Source organism: Equus asinus, chromosome 4 (assembly GCF_041296235.1).
Source record: "Equus asinus isolate D_3611 breed Donkey chromosome 4, EquAss-T2T_v2, whole genome shotgun sequence".
NCBI classification, from domain to species: Eukaryota; Metazoa; Chordata; class Mammalia; order Perissodactyla; family Equidae; genus Equus; species Equus asinus.
Window position 1 is genome coordinate 116000649 of NC_091793.1, and position 23206 is coordinate 116023854.

Here is a 23206-nt window from a genome sequence, read left to right on the forward strand (position 1 = left end):
CTTACCAAGAAGATTGACTAGAAAGGAAAGAAGAGAAATAGAACAGAAGCTAGGGAGAGAAGTGGCAACTGAGGTGAGCTTTTCAAGAGGGTGGAGAATTGCTCATATTAATAGGATGCTGAGTGCTAGTAGAAAGGGGAAGGAAGATACGGGGCAGAAAGAGGAAGATTGATGGAGCAAGGTTCCGGAGGAGGGAGTGAGAAAGAGATCCAAAACTGAGGTGGGGGGATTAGCCTCAAACAAGAGGAAGAACAGCCCTTTCACGGAGATAGTGGGGAAGGAGGAGAGGATGGGGCCAGACAGATAAGTTTGTACATGGCAGGGGAGGAAATTGAGGGAGTTCTCGATTGATGGCCTCAATTTTCTCTGTGAAGGAGGAGGCAAGGTGATCTGCTGAGTGCTGTGGGGGAGGAGGTAGACAGGAGGAGTGTTAGGAAGGGAGGACGTTTGGTATAGATAACTGCTAAGAGCAATGGGGGACAGAGCTGCCTAGGGACAGAAAGATTGGTGGGGAGTAGTGAGCATCCAGCTAAGTTGGGAGAATATATATTTGGTTTGTCTCAAACTCTCACAACTGTAACATTTTCCCCCAAAGCCTTTAAAAGTCCAGTCAGAATAGCAAGAGTTTGAATTGTTAGATTGAACTGGGGCTGAGTTTTTGCAGAGTAGATATCACAAAGTTAAGAGGGTCAAGAAATTGTAGGATATTGAGAAGAGAGGGTTGAGTTGATGGGCTGTAGGATCCAGGAGGATAGAGAAAGGCACAAAATCAAAGTTTATTTGATAGATCAGGAGCAAACGCAAGGGGCCAGGACTCCAAGGCCTCGACAGGTAGGTATTTTGGGAACAAAGAGTGACGAGCTGTTGACCCACAGCTGGCTGTTGATGTTTGAGACTATGGAGATACACCTGTTATAAGGGTTTTGAAACTGGTCATCTGAAAGTTAATCTTACCTCTTTGTTGAAGCCTTCCTTAACTTCTCCATCCCCAAACTTTTTTCTCCAGCCTCTGAACTCATATATCATTTTGTTTGCAGACAGGTAGTAAAAAGAACATTAAAACTGGACCCTAAATATAAGAGTTAGAAGATCTGGGTTTTGGTCTTCTTTCCAGCATCCACAAATTCCATGGCCTTAGCCACAGTGTGCGCCACCAAGCAACAGCTATCTTAACCAGTCCAACTTGCTTAGGGACAGATTATTCTGGTGGTGCACATTATGTGCCGACACATGCCCAGTATGGATGTAATTCCTTTGTTCATTTCCCACCTTTCTATGGGAGGAGGCATACGAGGGGCAGAGACTACAGCGCTCTTGTGTTGCTTTACTTCACCGCAGTTTGTATGACACTCAACCTCAAAAGAACCTGGAAGAGATTCTATTGGGGAAGGAAGAGATATTTTATTTCACAAAATTTCCTAAGACTACTTTTATTTCAACAGTTTCAAAACCATATTTTGAGAGTAGCAAGTCCAAGAAGCTCATAAGGCCATGAAGGCAAATATTCTGGAAGAAAAAAAAACAGGCCCTTTAAAAACTGAGCTTTGTTATCTGACTGAGGTCAACAGAGACAGACCAAATCAACAAGCATGACATGAAGGGCAAATTTGCAATTAAAAGAAGAATAGGGAATTATAAAGATGGATGGGCCCCATGACACGCACGCCCAAGCCTGCGTGGCCTTGGCCTCCGATGCCAGAAATTAATGCTTTACTCTTTAGCACTCGTCACCTTTGGCTCTGAACAGAAAGGCAAATGCATTAAAATAACAACAATTAGAACACTTACTTAGCTTGGAAGGCATTGTTGGTTCCCCTGTGGTCGAGGTCATGACACAGGCATCCCACAATCACGGCTAAAATTTCCACCTCGGTCAGAATCTCTTGAAACCCAGCAGTCTGAGAAGAAGGGAAAATGGCAACAGTCACTACTCGGGGCAGAAAGGATGGATAAGGTTCGTCTGCTGAGCAACAATCAGCTCTGTTTTCATACCCACATCATTTAAGGAAATGATTAACTGCCACCCCCTCAGATGACAGTGAGTTGGGTGGTCAGTTGGACAGCCTAAGGTCCCCACAGTGATGAATTAGCTTGCTGTCACAGTGGCCCACGCTGGCACACCAGGACAAAGTTCAGACTATTTTGTTCCCTTTTTAGAGAAGAGGCTGCACTGTTCAGATGCAGTGACAGTTTGGCAAAGGCCCAGAGCAGAATGTGTTGTGTGATTCTACATTTCAATGATGGGCATCGTGCTTACTGGTCGGGGGAGAAGAAGGGGCCGTGAATTTAGAACTGAATGCTATATCCACCAGATGCCACTTAAATGAAAGCAGGCAAAAGAAAAAATCTTTTTTTCATACGAAAATAAGCAACTTAGAAGTGCTCAAATTGTTACATGATGATATTCTAGGAGTTATCTTGTAAATACCTTAATTCATATTAGCTTGGTGGACAGATTAAATTTGTACAGATAATAAGGCAGTGCATGTCTTGAAAACTAGAATTTGGCAGAGGATTAGGCAAGCCAGATTGCGGATCAGGTGGAGTATGCGTTACATGGAATTCTTTTTTTATTATCCTCTGGTAGCTCGTTTGTGAAATGCATACGTGTGGGGTGATTTCTTTGGGGAGCAGCATGATTAATTACGTAACCAGGATCAGCAACGGTTCTTTGGTTCCTGCTGTCCGTTCATCAGTTTAGAAAAGGAAGTGAACCTCTAGAAAGTGAGGCTATGCATTTTCCTAATCCAAGGCCTATATGTCTCCCCTCTAAGTAAGTTTCCCACTTCATTACTTATTACAATCTTTATCTGAGGGTGGGAGCAGAGGATAGATGGGGTTCAAATTGCTTCCCTTTTTACATGTATTTTTTCCCCCAGATCTAGGATGACTAGCTAGTATTTGTAAAACACTTTTCTTACAACAACGAAAACTTTATTTTTTAATTAATTATGTTTTTATTGCAGAAATAACTGAACAATATGTTTCTGTAATATCTGTAATAGTTTTTTTGTTTGTTTTTGGTAAGGAAGATTGGCCCTGAGCTAACATCTATTGTCAACTTTCCTCTTCTTGCTTGAGGAAGATTGTCACTGAGCTAACACCTGTGCCAATCTTCCTCCATTTTGTATGTGGGACGCCACCACAGAAGGGCTTGATGAGCAGCGTGTATGTCCCGACCCGGGATCTAGACCCACAAACACCAGGCAGAGTGAGTGAACCTAACCACTATGCCACTGGGCTGGCCCCTGTAACAGTTTTAAAAAATTCAAATTGTAGTAAGAGACTTAGAATCAAAAAACAGTAGTCAGTAGTTAGTCATCCTTCTCCTTGCTTGATTCCCAAAGGCAACCACCTTCCATTTTCTTCTTTACCTACTTTGGTAGGTATTTTCCACGGTATTTCTATGTAGTATCCACATATTATTAGCACTTGTTTATTCATCAGGTACTTCTATAGTCCTTCCTACGTGCTGGACACCATTCTAAGAGCTTTACAACTATTTAACTTATTTAATTCTAATTAACAGCCCTGTGAGGTCGGAACTGTTATTCTCCTCAGGTATAGGAGAGGAAACCAAGGCACAGAGAAACTGACTAATGCGCCCAAGGGCTCACAGCTAGTAAGCGGCAGAAGCAGGCAAACTCCCAGCCTGTTCCCGCCACAGTTTGCCCTTAACCACTGATGTCTTGGGGCAAGTGAGAACTGATCTTCACAGCCACCCCTTCCTCTCTCCCCTCACCCGCGCACAGCAATCCATAGACAGTGCTTTCCCGATTATTACTCTATAATTATTATTCACTGCGGAGCCAGCTAGTATCCAATGATTGTTTTCTTTCTTATGTAAATGCTTTCATTTCCTGGAGTTCAGATTTCTCTGCATCCTACACAGCTCTCCAAAGCCTCATTTATTAGACTCCTTCCTGTTGTGGGGACTCTTGGCCGTGGCCTGGTCCTGCTCTTTGGTCTGGATTCTCTGTCTGCTGCCAGCTCTCCTCTCCTGGGGCTGATTTCCTGTCTCCTGCATCTCACATCCCTTCCTTTCCTCATCTGCCCCCTCATTTTTGGGGGAGTACATCTGACAGTGGCCTCATGAGAAAGGGTGTTAATTTTTTAACACTGAGCACTTAAATCTTTTTTGGAGGCTTTGCGTGACTGAGAATGTCTTTCATCTATTCTCCTGCTCAGTTGTTAGCTTCCCTGACAATTCTAGGTTGGAATATTTTCACTCAGAATTTTGAAAGACTGCTCTATTATTTGTTTTCTAACTCCTGAAGTTGCTTTCGAGAAGCGTATACCCTTCTTATTCCTAATACTTTGAATGTTACTTGATTTTCGTTCTTTTGGAATCCTCTCTCTATCCCTGGGGTTCGGCAGTTTCACAAAGATATGCTTTGGTTTGGAACGTCTTTCCCATCATTTTTCTCAGTAAGTCTTTTTAATCTGGAGGCTCATTTTCTTTGGTATGTTTTTGTAATCGTTTTTTTTTTTTTTTATAATTTCCTCTTCACTATTTGTTCTGTCCTACTTGAATGGAACTCCAGTTGGTGGGATATTGGACTTCCTGTATTGATTTCCTTATTTTCTCGTCTCTTCTTTCCCATTGCCCATGTTGACTTTTCCCCTCTTACTTTCCAGGAGTAATATTTTTAATTTATAAGCTTTTCTTGTCTGCTGCTCCTTTTCTAACAGCATGCTAGTCTTCTCTCACGGATGCATTATCATCTCTTATCTTTTTGAGAATATTAATTATAATTCTGCTGAGGTTCTCTTCTGCTCCCTGATTGCCGTTTCCTCTGAACGCCTTTTCTCTGGGATTGGTGGTTTCCTCAAATTCCTGGTATCCTGGGTAGTCTACGCATATTTCAGAGTAAAGCATTACAACATTCACCGCACACCAGCGCACGGGGTAGTGTCTGTAGATCGCTGGGCCTTACCACAGGCTGAGCAGATGGCCAGCTGGTCTTTTGCTGGAGATCCCCAAATGTCATCATCTAAACTCATTTTCTCTAGACTTTCCAATCTCTTGCTTGAAAATGGCATAAACATGGATGTTAGCATTCTGAGAAAAGAGAACTGTAGCTTCTAGCCTTTGAGGATATAGACTTTCACTTAATTCTTTTATTTTCAGGGTGCACCTCACCCTAACTTTTCTTTTGCTGGTGTCCCCAAGTCTGGGGTTCAGTTTCTCCAGAAAACATTCTGGTTTCCTGAATAGGTGAGAGGGAGAGTAGCCCTCTGACTGCATGGGGAGGGAATCGGGACTTGGGACTCCACGTTGGCATCATCGCTCACTCCACCTCACCTTCCCTCACCCCCCTCACCTGACCTCACCCCCCTCACATTACTTCACCCCATTTGTGTGGCATGATCCTACGATTCCTGAGCCTTGAGAGATTCTGGGGGGCGTTGTTACTCATGTGCACCCTTCCTTCACTCCCTCACCCTGAAGGCACTTGGGTTGGACCTTCCTTTTCTCTGCTAAGCTATGAACCAGCTTCCCTCCATTTTCTGCCTTCATATATTACGGTTCCATGAAAGGTAGAATTTGTGTCCATTTCTTGTTCTCCTTGTTATTTTGGGGTGATTTTTGAAAGGAGAAGGAGTATAAAGGTCTTTATCTGTCACCTCTGTCATCTTGAAACTCTAAGTCAGGTTTTCTGGGTTTGGGTCTTGCTAATACTAAGTAAATCCTGAAAGTCTATCAGGTATGAAATAATTATCCACAATACTGTGGAAATCAGTGTTGTAAACAAAAATGAAACTGCCCTGAAATTTAGAAAGATTTTGCCTGTGAAAATGTTATTGATTAGAACTAGCCGATGAATTCAAACAGTAAGAATAGGGATGGGATAATGTTAAAATAAAGTAATTTGACTAGAAATTTAACTAGAAGTTAAAACGGAATGGCATCTAATAGACTCAAAGTCAAAAGCTCAAATCATTTTTAAGCCATCAGTTAGCACCCATTATATAATATGATGGGATATGTTTTATCACAATGTCTTATACAGCCACCACCACCACTCCTGCCCATCCCTTCCTGGAAAACCAGCATCTAGCTCTTAAACTATTTGTATCATGGCTACTTCCGAGAATTTGATGAAAGTCATGGACCCTCTTCCCAGAGATTATTCTCTAATTTTTATGGTGTTCAAAGACCATGGAGCTCACCTCTGGATCCTCAGAATAAAGAATCCCTGAAGAGCAGTACACACACAGTCACACAAAATATATTTACCTCTCTTGACTGTGACACCTGAGTGACTGAAGCAGCACCTCTCTCTTGACTGTGATTTAAAGCTGCCTGGTAAATGGTTTCTGAGAATAGTCAGGCCTGAAAGTGTCCACCTGCCACTAAGTGTCCATTTGCCCCTCCCCAGCCCTCATCCATCTTCCTTCTAGTCCCATCCATTTGACCTAGACTTACCTACACCGAGGAGAAAAAGTCAGCTGCCTGCTGAAGAAAACATACTTTCAAAAGAGAACAGAGTAGCAGCAGGAAATATATTTTAATGCATTCCCATGCTTGACTCTATTTTCTTCTTTTATTTTCAAATAAAATTATATCTTTTCTGCTCTTGATTCAGTAATGACTGGTTTTATTGACCTTTTTGTTAATCCATCTTATCTCTTGTATTCCCTCATGGTCCAGATCAGAAATGGAAAGCAGTGAATATATCCAAGTAAAAGACAGTCGAGGCAAAGAGACCTAGTTCCCTCCAGAAAAGCCTGTGTCTACTCTCCAAGAAGGCCTCCAAGGACAGTCCTTCATTGGGCTAAAATGTAAGTTGGGAGAACCCTATCCCCAGCCACCACAGCATATAATCACTGGAACTCCAAAGGACCCAGAAAGTAAGACTGATTCACAGGGTTCCCTAGACCACCCAGTAATTTCCCATCATTTAGTCAACATAAAGTTTAAACCAGCTTGGATGTGCCCCCTTCTCAAAGCTGATCCTGTGTGACACTAGTGAATGGGGGAATAGCATGGCCAGAAAAAAATGACTGTTGCTTTGTGGCTCTGCAGAATCCAAAAGGTGTCAAAAACAACAGCCACAATATCAACACTAGATGGTGCTATAGAGGCTTGATTCATTGAATGAATGTTATTAAGTGCTTATTGTTATATCTGAGAAAAGAGGCTTGGGCTACTACTAAGAATAGTTAATACTTCTATAGTGTTTAAGATATGCCAGGAACTGTTCTAAATATTTCAAGTACATGAACTCGTTTAATCCTTACAAGGACACTCAGAGGGAGATAGTGTTCTTATGTTTCCCGTTTTATAGATTATGCTATGGGGGCAACAGACCACACACCAGAATGTAACAGAGGTGGGAGTAGAGCCCAGGCAACCCAGCCCCCAGTCTGTGTTCCCATCACTGTGCTATTCAGCTGCAAAGGCGGGGGTGAGGTGCAGTCGTGCAGCTTTTAAATACTCTGTGTGGACAGAGTGTTAGATAACAGGGCTTTAAAGAATCATTGGCGTGTGCTTGATTCCACAAAGGATCTTATTCCTGAATGGTAAGAGGTTGATATCGCAGAACCACTGGACATTTTGAGCCTAAATATGGCTCTCGTGCATTGAAAAGAGACGTAGGTGACAGTAAACAGTGGACAGGAAAGATACAACGGTTTGTATGTAACATCCAACTTTATACAATGTCTCGATGTATGCATTAAAAAGGACCGTCAGGATGCACATCTAGACGTTACCAATAGTGGGATCACAGGTGACCTAAAAAGTTTTCCTTTGTGTCCAAATTTTCCACAAAGAACATTTATTCATTAAAATATATACGCTATGTGTGTGTGTGTGTCTGTGTGTAAATTCTTTTTTAAGAACAAACCCATATTTCATCATACTGTTCTAGCTTGGAATAAAATAGTGACATCCTGAAAAGTGTCCATTCATTTACTCATTGAGCAAATATTTATTAAGCATTTACACAGTTCCAGGCACACGGACAGAGCACTGAGGAAGATAAGCGTGTCTGTCCCTTGTTGTGCATGTAGTCTGGTCACACCTCATGCCAGACAGAACAGTGCCACGGAGTGCCCTTTTCTAGTGAGAAGCCATCAAAGCACTGGTTGCAATTTGTGGAAGAAAGTAATGGTGAAAGTGGCCAGCTGCCTCTGGTTTGTTTCTGGAGAAGGGGTTTCATGGACTGCATGCCTCTTGTCATGCACTCAGCTATGGGAATCCAAGGAATGATGCCAGAAATCCTGCCTTCACATTTCTTTTTGAACTCCACTACTGTAGGTACTAAATGATGAGGGATTTCCTGAGTTCATCTTGTTGATTCTGAGATCTGGCAGGTGGCAGACTGAGAGGGAGGGAATCCAACGATGTACTGGAAATTCCTAATAGTCCTAGAGATCCCAAACCCAACAAGGTCCTTGGTTCCGAATGCTCCTCCATGGATGCTGACAGCCAGGCACTGCAGTGGAGCCCTCAGTGGACTGGCTAAGGTTGAGGGAAAGCATGATGGATTTTCGTAGTCTTTCTTCTCAACCTTTCATCTTTGTCTTTCTTCTGGATAAGAAGAGCAAAGCGAAGAAGACTGCTTAAACCATTGCCAAGAGTTTTAAAGAATATGGTTTCTCAAGGAAGTGTCTCCTTGAGAAGAATCAGCACACCATATCCTTTATCTGTGTCATCATGTGTCAACTGATCTATATATGACTTCAACTTGGAAGTGGTGTGAGCTTGGGTCTGAAAGGCAGCATTTACAGAAGAAGCATTTAATTTCTAGTATTTCTTAATTTCTGGTATGCAGTGTTACAGGGACACTATCTGGGGCCTTTGCTTGGTACTTTATTAAAATCAAATTTACTTTAGCCAAAGCTTGATCTTTGAGGGTTCCATTGTAAATGCCACATACAAGGTGCTTAAGTTTTCTAAAAAATGCCCCAAATTGCAATGTTGATGGCCGGCACAGCTCTGCTAGGCCATCCTTCACACGAAGTGTCTGTCTGTGAAACTTAGATCTCTTAACAAGGACTGAAGGTTCTAGGAGAAGAGCCTAGGAGAGCCGCCTCCCAGTTCAGCACATATCCCAAGTGTGAGGCGGTCACAGTGGTGAGAGAATTGTTAAGGCACGTGTTTGGGCTCTACAGGCATTTACACAAGCCCAGCTTGCTTCTTTTGAGGACTCTATTTTATTTGCTTCAAGATGGAGTGGCCACCTCTCAACACGTGAATGCTGATGGGTATCAACCTATTCAATATGCTCTAAAGCAATGATTTTAGGCAGAGGATTTTCTCAGTCTTTAAGGTGGAAGCAAATGTCAATTGCTTGGAGTGCTCAGAAATAATTGTGTACTATTTGATGCTGTATCTTATCTTCTTTTCAAAAAGGATCCCATCTTTGCCAACCAGAGATAATGTGTGATGAAAGCACAACGGGGAGAAGAACAGGTAGTCACAACCACAATCCTCTGTTGGAGAAAAAACCTACTGGACAAACCATAGCACCTAGAGTTAAAGGTCATACCCCTTTGGTGTTTACAGTAATGTCTGTCTGCCAATATTTGGGTTTACAAGGCTGAAAAAGAGGCGCTTCAGTCCCATTTTGAGGTCCAGAGACCAGAATCTTTCCAGCTGTTAGGGGACTACACCCAGAACCATGTTTACACGTCTCCCTCACCAAAACAGGCAGTGCAACACAGGCAGCCGTAAATTGTCTGTGTCCACAGGAGTGGGGTGGTTTGATCAAATTGGCTTCTCTTTCTTCTCAAGATGAATGTAATCAAATATTGATTTGGTATTAATTAAATACTGATTTCAGTCTACAATGATCCTTTCCTTACCAAGCTCAGAGTTGGGAAGATAGTAGAGTCCACATTTAAAAACTTTCTTTTACAACCAGAAGCTTCTGAAGGCATTTCCTATGAAGTAGTAAAATCTACGTCATGTTTTGAACACACTTGTCTCTCAGCCTCAAATAAGAATGCAAATTCTTGTCCATGTAAGTCTCAGAAGGGCAGGGCAGCAAAACCTAAGGTCTGTCTGGAACAATTGTAAATGTTGAGTAAATGTTTAATGCCTGAATTTAAAAAAATTGGATTTAGTCAATTTTATTTAGTTATTTTTTAACCACTTCCATGACAATTTTTAATCTACTTGTTATCATAATTTAAAAAATTATTTATTTCAGAAAGTTAAAAGCACACAAAAAATAGAATATTATAATGAATCCCTGTGTATTCATCACCTAACTTCAACAGCAATCCACGGTTTGCCAGTCTTGCTTCATCTATCTCTGTACATACACTGCTTTGTATGTTGTTTGCTAGAGTATTTCAAAGCAAACCTCTGGCATCTCCCAACACTCTGTATTTTATTTTCAAGAAGCCCTGATGTGATCAAATAGAAATAGGTCAATACATCTCTGCTCTCATATTTTGATAAAATGTGCAAAACGATATACAAATGATCTAAGAGAAATTTCAGAATAAGTATCTTAATAAGACTTGAAAAAATTGAGGTTTCTACTTTAATTTAGATAAATGTAGTTGAATGCACGCAGCACACACACTGTATTTCAAAAAGAAACAAGAGGAGAAGCATATTAGATTCTTAAGGACAGCTTTCAACACTAAGAATATGTGTGCTTTATGATTTTTTTGAGGACAAAGCATGTTTAGAAACATCATTTATATTTTAAGGATAAATTAGTAGTGAATTGAATATAACGTGGTTTGTGAACGCAGAAACGGAGCAGATCACTTGCTGAGTTAATTATGCAGAGACAGCCCTCCCCAAGTGCCGCGAGAGGCCAGGTTGATGAATTTCAAGAATATGAGGCCTCTTCAAAACTTACCCAAATTTTTATTTGTCATCATTGAGGAAAAACTAAAAATCAGACTCATGAAAAATTAAAATTTGTTAAAGCTCCCAACTTGACACCCTTAGATGCCAGGTTTCAGCACCAAGAAAGTGCCACTACTAAGTCATAAACCGTGGAAAACGGAGGCTGTGATAAACGACCGCGGCTCTGCTGCTGGGTCTCCCTGACCTGGAGGATTTGGCTAGTGTCATAAAACACAAAGCGCCAGATTAAACAGTTTACCAACATCATAAAAATCGCAAGAATAAATTCACTTTAATCAAAAATCCTATATTGTAACTAGGCAGCCCCAGCCCTGAAACCACATACATTTCCTGACAAGCCTGGGTCCACAACCAAGAGCTTATACTTCCCCCGAAACGCCGGACATGATTATGTTCATACACTTTTACAATTTACATGTCCTAAGAAAATACCCAGCTCTGGCTGATGGTGCGGGAGAATTTATTTTCACTAGAAAGGGAATGACCCATAACTCATGAATGGCAGCGCTTAAAGTGAGTTATGGAGGTTACTCTCCTGTGTGAGGAAATGGATTGGATTATCCTTCTGCCCAATTGTATGTTTGATTATTAGCACACCAGGTTCTTAATTATGTGCGGTTTTGCCTTTTTCCTTTTATGAAATAAATGTGGATAAAGGGAATGTCAGCTAGAAGCATGGAGTGCCTAATAGGGGCTCTGAGAAGTGGCCAGAGAGAATAAAAGTAGAAACCTTCTTCAATGATTAAAAGGCAGGAGTCTTAAATGTAATTTAAACACAGTATTCAAATTGATTAGCTCCCTAGTTAATTTATAGTGCCCAGTGCTGATATTCTGCAAAAACGTTAAAAACCACTGCTTTCCTAAATTAAAAACTGCCAACTTTGAAGTTACACTGGAAATCAAAATATACCTACATGAAGATTAAAGAATTCGTTTTTATAATGTGCAGATTTTATTGTATTATGATAATGCTGCCATTTATTTTAAAGTAAATATAACTAGTTACTACTTATATTGAACAAAATGTAATGCAAAATGATGTTTGATGATTAAAAATATGACTGTTACTTTATTATAGTCACTTACAGAACAAAATATGTAGCTCTCTTTGTACCTTCCAATGTTACAATCTACAAAGAAATTAGACTTCTGTTGAGATTAAAATTCTGGTTATTGAGCAAAAATATTTATTTAAAAATTCAATTAGTTCTGTCCTTCTTGGTGGGAGGATTCCAATTGTGCGTCTAAGATCTTCCAGAAGAAATTTTCTACCTCAAAAATCAAAGACTTCCCTGAAAACGGCAGATAGCAGACAGCGCATTATCCTCAAGCTGGTGAATAGGACGGTTTTTCTCCCTAGACGTCCCTTCTGCTTTCTAGTTTGAATTATCAATAAAACGACTTGGCTTATCCCTGAAAATAACCTTGTTGACAACACAAATATGGACTTAAACATGCTCCCTCCACATTTGAGATTTAAGAAGCCCCCAGTAAATGTCAGGGGGTGTCAGTGTGTTTGCTGCAATACTCCGGTATTATTAGTGTTTAACTGCAATTCCCCACCAGCGCCATGCCGCCAGTACCACCATAAATTTTAATGTGATCATGTGCTCTTCTCTTTTCATATCCAGTGAATTCCGCAAGATCATAACATTCTCTATGAACCCTAGCTGAACCTTAGTGTGATACGAAGAAAGAACAAGATTTCTAGTGGTGATAGTTGTTCATCATTTTATAGTTTTTTGAAAAACTGGACACCGAGCAACATGGTTCCCTGAATAATATTACCCTAAACTAAATCCACTCATTCAATGAATCTTTATTGAGCCCCACAGCATGCAGGGCTTGGCCCAAAGTGCTAATGAGTACATTTATGGGATAGTAAAGAATACTGACTCTTAAGGAAAGCTTTTTTTTCCCCCCTGGAAAATCTGTCAGAGCTCATACATCATTTATAAAACTGAAAAATGTCTCTGCAACCTTGGCACCACTGCATGCCTTTTATTTTACAGAACACAAACAAAAGCGCAGTCGTTTCCTTTATTTGGTTTACATTGTGAATATGAGAAATTCTTTCATTATGTCTGTGCTTCATGGAATACTTATTCTACAAGCTTCCATAAATAAATAGATTTTATATAACTATCCTTGATCTGCAGATTTTTATTCCTTGTTTTAATCACAAATATTAATTAGCATTACATACTGTATTTATCTGAGGAATTAAAAATATTTGGTAAATTTTAACTACCTAAATACCCCTTTAGAAGCAAAGAATAATATTGAAACTTTGATTTTTTAAAAAAATTGGAATTTCAGCCCAGAGTCATGGAATAGATTAGTAGTCATTACTAGGGTTCCCAGTGAACTAAATTTCCACCATTTTATATCAAATTGCCTATCCTACAAAGCAATTAGTTCTTTTTTTTTCTTTAATTTCTAAAGGAACAAAACTGCTTTGTTACCTAGACATGAGGTTGAATACTTTTACAAAACACAATTCCCAGTCAATACATTTATTTTCCGCGTTTGAAATGATTTTAGGGTTAAAGGTTAGGAAGCTAGTGCACATATTTATAATTTGCTTGTCTTGTTGCACATGGTTTCATAATTTGCTCAGCATTGACACACAGCTATGCATCTTCCCATTCCCGGAGACAATGGGCTCGGAAAAATACACACCCACAGATGTAAGGTCACACGCAGAGTGCCTGCCGTATTATCCTGCTAACAGCTCCTGGAGCGAGGAGGCAGGCATAATAATTTCGGCCTGAGAGGAGGGGCTCTTTTCGGACACACTGACTTTGTTGGTGTCTCTGTTAATAAAGAAGCGTGGGGTGTGTGCCTCAGTATCTCCTGTCTTAGAAGAAAAGAAGCACTTTCAGGGAAGGTTGGGAGATTTTCTCCACACGCTTCTTTCCTGGCAACTGGCTGGGAAACTTTGCCTTGGAGCGCCATCTAGAGGAAAATTCAGCGCACATGCGCCATGCTTTCTTGGCTTTGTGACAGGCTGAATCCAGGGGTTGGTGAATGGTGATTTTTTTTTCAGATTAATAGAGAATTTTGGTGCTAACTCAACACATGGATATGGAATATGAGATCACTGGAATGTAAATAGAATCACTGATGAAAACAAAACAGGGAAAGACCCTAATGTCTGCTGGAGTGCTTGAAACATTAGTGCCCATTCACAGAGAGAAGTAGGTTATCATTTTGCCATAGGCTGAGGTATCCCAGAAACTAGAATTGATAAGTGAATTAAACTCATTGTTATCTTCACTGATCAAATAACTTTTATCACAATAATTATTTTCTTAGTTAAAAAAGTCTGAGTAATCAGTTTGTCCATGGTCAAGTTGGAGAAGAGACTGCTTGTGTTAGGCACAAACAAAAGCTGACACTTTCAACCTACTGTAACCCTTAGTCAAGTTCAGCAAAATTTAATGAGCCAAAAATAATATCTTTTCCAGATGTGACTACTCAATTCAATGTTAAGGAGAAAAAAATAACATTCACCAATGTATTCTTTCCAAAGTCATGTTTTCATTTTGCAAACCCGTCCCCCACCAAGAGAACTTTACCAGCAAATTCTCCAATTTTCGCAATAGCATTAATACAAAAACAAATCCAAACCTTCTCAAACAGTGATACTCTTCAAGGTTGCTGAGCAGACTTACGAAAACAACCATACCCATGAAACATGTGGGTGGCATGAGTATCCCCATTGTGGAGACATAGTTTGAGAGTTCTGCTTTCTTCCATGTCTTGAAAAGGATCAAGATTGTATTATGGAAACATTTACTGAAGAACACTGGGTATGTGCTTCCTTTTACTCTTGTGTCCACCCTGATGCTGCTGCTCTTGCCAGCTTCCCCCCATCCCAGCTATTTTAACACTTGTCATGAAAGTCTGTTTCTGTCTTTGACATTTAACTCACAATGTCATGGTGATTCCTCTTTCCTTTGTTGAACAAGGTTCCTACTTACTTATTTTAGCAATTCATCACAAATCCATAGGTTCTCCAAAATAATAGGTTAATAATTTCTTTACTGAATGGCCTCTGTGAGCCAGACACAGGAACTCTGCACAGAGAAAATTATTCCTAGTCTACTGAGGCCTGATGGAAAAGCAAAATGAAAGTGATGATTTTTTTTTCAAGCAACATTGGCACTTGGACAATTAAGCCTCATAGTTCAAAGCATCTTCCTTCCTCACTTGACTGGCTGACTGCTTTCATGGTGTATGCAACAGGACAGGGCCACTCCAGTTTTTCCAGGCCAGTCTGCTTGCTCCTTAAGCAGTTGAGGACCCCCCCAAAAACCAGGATCCTGAGAATAAAAGTGAAGATATTTTGGTTCTATCTTCTTATGCTATATGCACATTTGAGTTCAAGTCAATCCAGCATGCATTTGTTGAAAACCTGCCAAGTGTGTGATAGGCTGCAAGGTGCTGGTGAGGCTTTCAATAAATGATGTTGAGCAAATAAGTGGATGTTATTGAAAGAATAAGAAATTATTTCTTCAGCCTCAAGCAGTTTACTCTATAGCAGAATGAGAGGTCTGTGACTTAAAATGCACAGCAGAAAGACAGACACGTTGTACTAGACATGGTGCAGAGAAAGAAGCAATTATTGATGCCTGGGGAGAAAGCAGAAGACTTTGTGGGAAAATTGACATTAGACCAACCCTTAATCCTTAATCCTTAAAGGATGAGTAAAATTTTAATAGGCAGAGCATTTCATGAAGGAGTAGAATAGTCTTCGTTCACTTGGAACAAAGGAAAACGTGTCATTTGGAGTTCTTTATTTCGGGTTTAAATTTTAGTCTGGGTGTAAAGATGTAAGGTATTTAGATTTATGTTCTGAGCATCCAAAACTTATGTTCTCTTTTTTTGTAATGTAAATGTGTTTATACACACACACACGTATGTATACATATGTAGGTATATATAAGCACGAGGCCAAAGTAACCAATATATTTAAGCCAGAAAACATTTTACTTGATGATAGTTTAACAGTGCAAGTGAAAATAAGGCCAAAACAAGCCTTATTTCCTGCCAGCAAAATGGAGATGAATAGAGGATTTTGTTTCAATCTTTGCCATAAATGTTTGCTTTTAGATTAAATTCCAAGGCTTACCTCTGGCCAGCTGCCATAGCTATCTCCAAAAAGCAGACTGGCCACCCTCACTGGGTGACAGCCCCAGGGCAGATATTTTAAGCCTAGCGTGCCCCTAAACCCTGAGAGCATTTGCTCCCACTCCTTCCTTCCCTGGCCACCCTGGGCATTTTCCCAGATAAGCATTCTCGCAGGATTTCTGTGTCCCTGTAGGTAGTGTTCACACAGTCCTACTTTGGCTTTCCACCAGCCTAGAGAGTCTTACCTAGTAATCTCTTTGTTCTGTCACTCATTCCCATGTCCTCTGTGAAAAGATTACTTTGAAAATCTAAGCATTTCTTTTGTAAAAAGAACCAGTTTCCCGAGATAAAACATTGAAAAGAGGCTGAAGCAATCATTCCAAGACTACACCTGTTTCAGAGTGTCGGTGATTTAAAGCTCAGAAATTGTCGTGAAATATATGCTCCCATAGCCAGGGCAGGTAAGTTCCAGCGTAAGATAAAGCACATGGCAACTTGTCAGAGAAATGGAACGTGAAGGACAAGGCCCATAGGTCCACACGAGGGACAGACGACCTTCTGCGTCACTGAGCATACGTACAGTTAACAGTGCAAACATCAGTTGGCACACGTTGAAGGCATGTCTCCAGTTGTGGTACAGGACCATTCGATAATTTTTCCTCACTGTCAAAAGCCACCTACACAGTGTCTGAAATGGGAAGAGAAAGGTTGTGTCAGGCAGTGTATGTGTCTCCAGTGGCCCATTATCAAAACAATGCCTTCTGTCCTAGTAACCATCAATGATCAAAGTCCTTCCCCAAACCTCTCATATGATTCTCATGGTAATCCCATGAGGTGTGCAGGGAAACAATTATCATCTCCAATTTGTATTTGGGAAACCTGAGGCTCAGAGTGGCTACCACATTGTCCAGATGCACTCCTGGGATCACCCAACACAGAACATCTTACCTCATAATCAATTTTAAATTTCTGTACCATCCCCAGCTCCATGAACATCCGAAGAGCAGCTGTGATCATGGCGTCAACATCGAGAGAAAAGTCATCAAAATGTATGTCATCAATGGCAAGTTCTGACACCAGAGGGATGTTGGCTGCCTACAAAAGGGGAAGATATAAGTCAAGCCAAGTTCACCTGCTTTTCCAAACCCCTCATCTTGCCCTCCTTTCCTGCTTATCAGATGTGCCACATAAATCAGACCTGACCTGCACTTACACTCTGATACAGCTAAACTCTGAGCTGGAAATGTCTTTTGTTTCTGAACTGCAAATGCCCCAAGCAAATGAAGGGGGGTGGGGAAGGGAAGCCAATCTGAAGAAAAAATATATACACTGGATCTAGTCTGCAGAATTTAGAATACAAAGCTGTCTAGTTTACTGAAACTGCAGTCATACAATATATTCTGATGCATATTACAGAGCACTAAATGCAAGAAACATCTGGGCAGCCAGCAGCTGTGAATTTTAATTGCTGCTATTCAGGAGAAGGACATGGGAATACACCACTTTGCCTTGATTCTTGTATCCTTATATCCTGTAGCTGTGCATGTGCTCTTTGTTACACACATGTTCTGTATATTCAGAAGGATGGAAAAAATCAGACAGCACATCTCTGGTGCAAAATAGTTTTCTTAATAAAATAGAGATGTTTGGAGGGTTAGCATAAGCATATGTTTCATTGAAGGAATAACTTTGCAATATCGTTTAGCTTCATTCTATATAAACATCACAACGTAATTACAACCCTGGTCATATTCAGGGTTTTAAAAACACTCATGTTAGGCAGCTGTCAATCAGTTGCCTTAAACTTAACTCAAAAGGAAGAAAAAATCTTTGGGAATCATTTTTATTTATGCTGATTGGGTTTACTATGTCCTTTGGGCCACTCTTGGTAAGGGAATCTTTTCTATGTTTTCAGGTTATCAGGGACATTCTGTATTCATATTTTTAGCCTATTCACTGGGTGTATATTCCCAGGGAGTAATTTATACCCTGAAACTCCTTTGGCTGAGCAATGAAATCCAACTCTGGTCACTCTAAGCATTCTGGAAACCATATAATCAATCCTTCCTTCCCAACTCCATGCTCCTCCATGGGAGTTTACACCTCTCGGCTAAAATCTAAACACTGGTTATTCCCCACAACATAGAAGAACATGATCAAATATATAAATACAGTACAGTATTGTTAACTATATATACACTGTTGTTTAATAGATATCTGGAACTTTTTCATTTTGCGTAACTGAAACTCTGTACCCAATGAGCAACTCCCCATTTCCCCCTCCCCTAGGCCCTGGCAACCACCATTCTCCCTTGTGTTTCTACGAGTTTGACTACTTAGATACCTCGTGTAAGTGGAATCATGCAGTACAGTGTTTGTCTTTTCGTGATTGGCTTATTTCGCTTAGCATAATGTCTTCAAGCTTCATTCACATTGCACCATATGACAGTATTTCCTCTTTTTTAAGGCTGACTAATATTCCATTGTATGTATATACTATATTTTCTTTATCCATTCATCCACTGATGGTTTAGTCTCTTTCTTAATCAGCTTGTCTTTCAATAAATCACTTTAATATATTAGAGGATTTAGAGGTAGTAGAGGTTTTCCCCAGCTGTGTGGTAATCTTTGTTTTTCAGCTCCTGTTTAAAAGTAGGGCTCTAAAGCTTCTATTAGAGCTTCTGGGGGCTTATCTGTAGGAGGAGCTGATTGACCTGTTTCCTTGGGGAAGACACCAAATGTTCGTATCTTCAGGTCTTCCCTCTTCTGCTACTCAGATTCCACAGAGAAGAATCTTCTGGGTGGAGCGTGGTTGGGAAGGGGGTTGGAGGAGGAGCCTCAGCATTGGTCTATAACTCTTCATTCAATCTCCCTGCTTTCAGCCTGTACTCCTACCCTCCAGCTCTGCAATGCTGTCCCTCTGACCCAAAGACCTGCTGTTATACCCTCTTCAGAGCATAAGCCTCCAGTCTTTACAGAGTGAGGAGTGGAACAAAGGATCTAGAGATCTAATTGCTTCTTTGATTTGCTGTTTTCCTGCTTATAGCCCCACCTTCATCCCCACTTCCAAAGGTATTTAATTTGTCAATTCCTGAGCTATTTAGGGGGAGGGGTCTGTGGTATAAATCTGTTTGCCTCTCAGCTTTTCCCATTGCTAGCTCATTTTGGCTTTCTTGGGTTTGCTAAATTATTTAATATTCACCCATCTATATTCTAGTTTTCAAAATTTTGTCAAGTCCTCTCCCAATTTCTTTGCCTTTGAGAATTTAGGCCTTAAAAAATATATCCCTTTATTGTTGTTTTAATGGAGTTTGGGGAAGGAACAAAAGAAAATGAGTGTGTTTACTATCTTTATCCAAAAATCATTGAAATTACCTTTATTAAACTATGCCTTAAGTGATCAGCTTGGAGAACTCAGAGGCAAGCCAGCCTTTGGTCTGTAGTCCCTTTGTTTCTATGTGCATGTGCCTCACTACAACTGTGCAGACCTCTTTCTCTTGTTCTGTACCCTCGTGTGTTCACTTGTGTCAATCCTTACCTCGCTATTAGGCTGTAACAATCTTAGAGGCAGATGCCATGTTTCTTTCCCTTAGAGAAACCCTAGAACCACTCTCTACTTCCATCACACGTTTCAGGGCTTTGCATACAGAGAAGCCACGTACTTAGAATATTCTGTGTTTGTTGTAATTTGTTAAAATTCAAACTCAAATACAACTGGAAAACCACTTCCCAAGAGGGTAGAAGCTCTGTCCCAAAAGACACAAGTCTTTCTGGTCTTAGGCGAGGAGTTCGGTTCTGAATTGGTGCTGGAGACTGCCTTGCTGTTCTCCAGGTGGCCCTTGTCTTGTAGATTATTAATAGTGTATTCCCTGATGCCATTATAAATCCTCTACCCTTCAAAAGCACTAAATTCACTTAATTATCTTAAAAATTAAAGAATATAGGCATTTTTTCATTATGAAATGTTAATGGAAAGGAAATAAGAACATTAGGTTGAAAAATGTAGGATGACCTCTGGTTCACCAAGACCCATCCTTATTGACCTTGTCTTTTTTTCCCTAATAGGTTGATTGATCCACAGTTAAATCATCCCAGTCCGTAGATCACCCTGAGCCCTGTCGTAAACCCTTGCTGGCACTTGTAGATGCAGAGAAAGTCCCAAGCCTTTCAGGAATGACCATTTTCAGCTATTTTGAGAAGTATGGATAGTTTTCATCCACATTCCTGGGTTCAAGAGCAGTTTCTGGAGAAAATTACGAAGACTAAAAAGTAGTGCGTGTCCTCTGAAGGAGTGCACAGAGATCTAGTCTGCAAAGGATGTGGGAAGAGCCTTCTGTTGCCAAATTTCCTTGTTATAGAGACACATCCCCATCTCTTCTGATAAGAAGAGAAGGAGACCACATCTTCCAAACCTATAATTACTCTAGCCATCGGATATTAACAAAACAAATCAAAGTCAATTTCTCTAAGTGTCAGTCTTCAACTTTTAAATATTTATAAGGCACCATATCCCTAAATCAAAGAAGAGTGCTACAATCCAAAATAACTACTGAATTAATAGCCAGGAAATAACATTTGGATAAAAGAACCATTTACTTTACTGCAGCAATAAATGAAAACACAGAATTATGAGTCCTGCAGCTAATTTGAATAATGTTCAAGAAGTAGGACTCTAGCAGGCTGGGAGTACCTGATATCCTTTGACCATTCCTCTTCTTTGTTTGGGTCTTAAGAGTTAAGTGGTTATCAAAGGGAGTCATAAAACTGCCTCCTCTAAAATTGAAAAGGTAGCTTTACAAAGAGGCCGTAAAATGTTAAAATACAATCCTGGATCCCTTGACACATGAATATTACCTTTTGTGATGCTCAGAAAAATGGGAAGGAACAACAAAGTGGGTGGTGGTCTAGCCCTAGCAATTCAAAGGAGAACTGACTTGTTGCCAACCCAGCCCACATACCCCTCTGGACAAAAGCAGAAGCCGGGGACTTTAGGATTCTGGGATTAATGAAGACAGGAGACTGGGATGTGGTGATGCCCAAGGACTGCCAAGTTCTTTGTTTTGCTAGCACTGTTCTAGCACTTACTACACGCCAGGCACTGTTCTAGCACTCTATGCATAGTAACTCATTTGATCTTCATGAGGACCCTTACAGGGAGGGAATATTTTTAATTCCATGTTACAGATGAGGTAACTGAAACAGATGATGGGCAATTTGTTCAAATTTGCATAGTTTTGATTGGTAGAGGTGGATTTGAACCTGGGGAGTCTAGTTCTAGAGACTGTCTCCTAACCAATACACTGCCTCTAAAAATAGGCCACTGTTAAGCCAAAGGGTTCTCCATTCTTGCATTATGCAAACTAACCTGGGTGCACCATGGGCAATGTTTGGGATTGAGATCCAGATGACTGGCCTACCAATCCATTTTTACGATGAGCAGCATGGATCCATTTGATGGGACAACGCTTGGTCTTTACTTACATGAATCCATTTGGGGAAGTCTCTAAACTCACAGCTGATCTTGGAATAAGCCCCAGTTGTTAGCTTTGTTGTGATTAGAGCAAACACAGAACCGTCCTGTAAAAGTAACTCGTCCTCTGAGGGAGCAGAGGCAGGCTTCAGGCAGATGATGTTAGCTCAGACTGGCCCGCAGAGCATTCATGGCACTCTAACACCACCCTTGGCCAGGAAGGGAACTCGGTAAAATAACGGAAGCAGCAAACAGGTGACATGGTGGGGTGGGGAGCAGGGAGATAAGGGATCCTTCTGTCTAAATGGGATTCTGGGAAGCCTTCTCAGGACGTTTGAGACACGGCTGAGAAATGCTTAAAATACACACATGCATTCAGGCTTTAGAGGGACTAGTAGTACTAGAAGTAACTAGTAGTTTAGATAGCATCCAGTCACATTTCCAGTGGTGAAGAGTGAAATTTTAACTAATTTCTATTCTTGCTCAGGAAAGGAGGACACAATTTCTCATGAATCCCAGTACTACGTTGCTTACCTATAACAACTTCTGAACGGGGAAAGCTGGGATATTTAGGTGCCTACAGGTTCATCCACAACATGAGAAACTCATGGGGAAAGATCCAGAATTCCAAGGAGAGAGAGCAATAACGCTCCAGTAGTGCCCTCTCAGCTGAGCAAGAAGGTGCTGGCCCAGCACATTTGCAGGCTGCACCAGCTTGCTCACCTTCACCAGCTCAAAACACCACCAGAAGCTACAAAGGGCCGTGAAGCCACTTGGTGGCATGTGCAGCAGTGATGTGAAGATCTGATTCCAGTGTTCCTGGGGCCAGGCAAACAACAATGAGATCATCAAACTCTGCAGCTCAGGGGCTAAATTTACATACAAAAGTAGTAAAATTTAGAACATAAGAGTAAATCTAAATGTCCAAGAATTGCCAAGAAATATTTTTAAAAGATGAATTATAAGGCCTTATCCTATCTCATATTAAGATATATAATAAACACAGTATATGTTTATATGTTACAAGATAGACTTTATCCTTTTAACTCAGCCTAACCCATTTTTTGTCGTGTCACTCCCTCTTTGAATACGTTTAAGGGTTCAATGCGGCCTGCTAAATGAAGTAAAATTCCTTAGCTTGGCATTTGAGGCTCGCCATAAACTGGCTTCACAATGCCCATCCAGCAGATCATCTTCCAGTCTTCTACTGAAGCATCAGGCTGGGAAATTCATTATCCGTATTCTCATCTTTCCCTCTACAGCTTCAGATTATTCTACCCACTAGCCATGGGGTTTGACTTCTTCCTTACTCTGTGCCAACTGAAATTCAAACCCTATCTTCTTTGTAAGTTCATTTCCATTCATTCATTTCTATCTTATCCTGCAGTGACCTTTTTCTTCTCTGTAGTTGTATAAATCACTGTAATATTTAGTCACTTTATACCCTAGAGTTTTCAAGCCTACCCATTAGAGCGGGAATTAGGCCCCTGAATCATGAATGCAGATTGGCTTGCTTGTGTTTATGTGTGATTTGGGGGCGGGGTCCACAGCTTTCTTCTGACTCCTCCGAAGTTTACCACGGGTTCTGTAGCTTGACAGACTCCCCAGGTGATCCTTATGTACACTCAAGTTTGGGAAGTACTTCCCCAGGGGCTGCGTGCTCCTAGGATCTTGGTACCTGTGAATACCTAAGCTTCACTTGGATAGTGGCAAAACCTCCCATTATAATGGCTAACCAACTCAAAGGGCATTTTATATGT

At 40.7% G+C, this 23206-nt stretch overlaps 1 protein-coding gene across 1 annotated transcript in view; it reads right to left on the minus strand.

The window, feature by feature from the left end:
* Positions 1-23206, minus strand: part of PDE11A (phosphodiesterase 11A) — a 383893-nt gene that overhangs the window by 77946 nt on the left and 282741 nt on the right. Inside the window, exons 11-13 of the mRNA XM_014834082.3 lie at positions 16925-17071; positions 16557-16664; positions 1789-1898 (exon numbers count right to left, since the gene is read on the minus strand). Coding sequence (XP_014689568.3) covers positions 1789-1898; positions 16557-16664; positions 16925-17071 — 365 coding nt within the window. The remainder of the gene's footprint in view (positions 1-1788; positions 1899-16556; positions 16665-16924; positions 17072-23206) is intronic.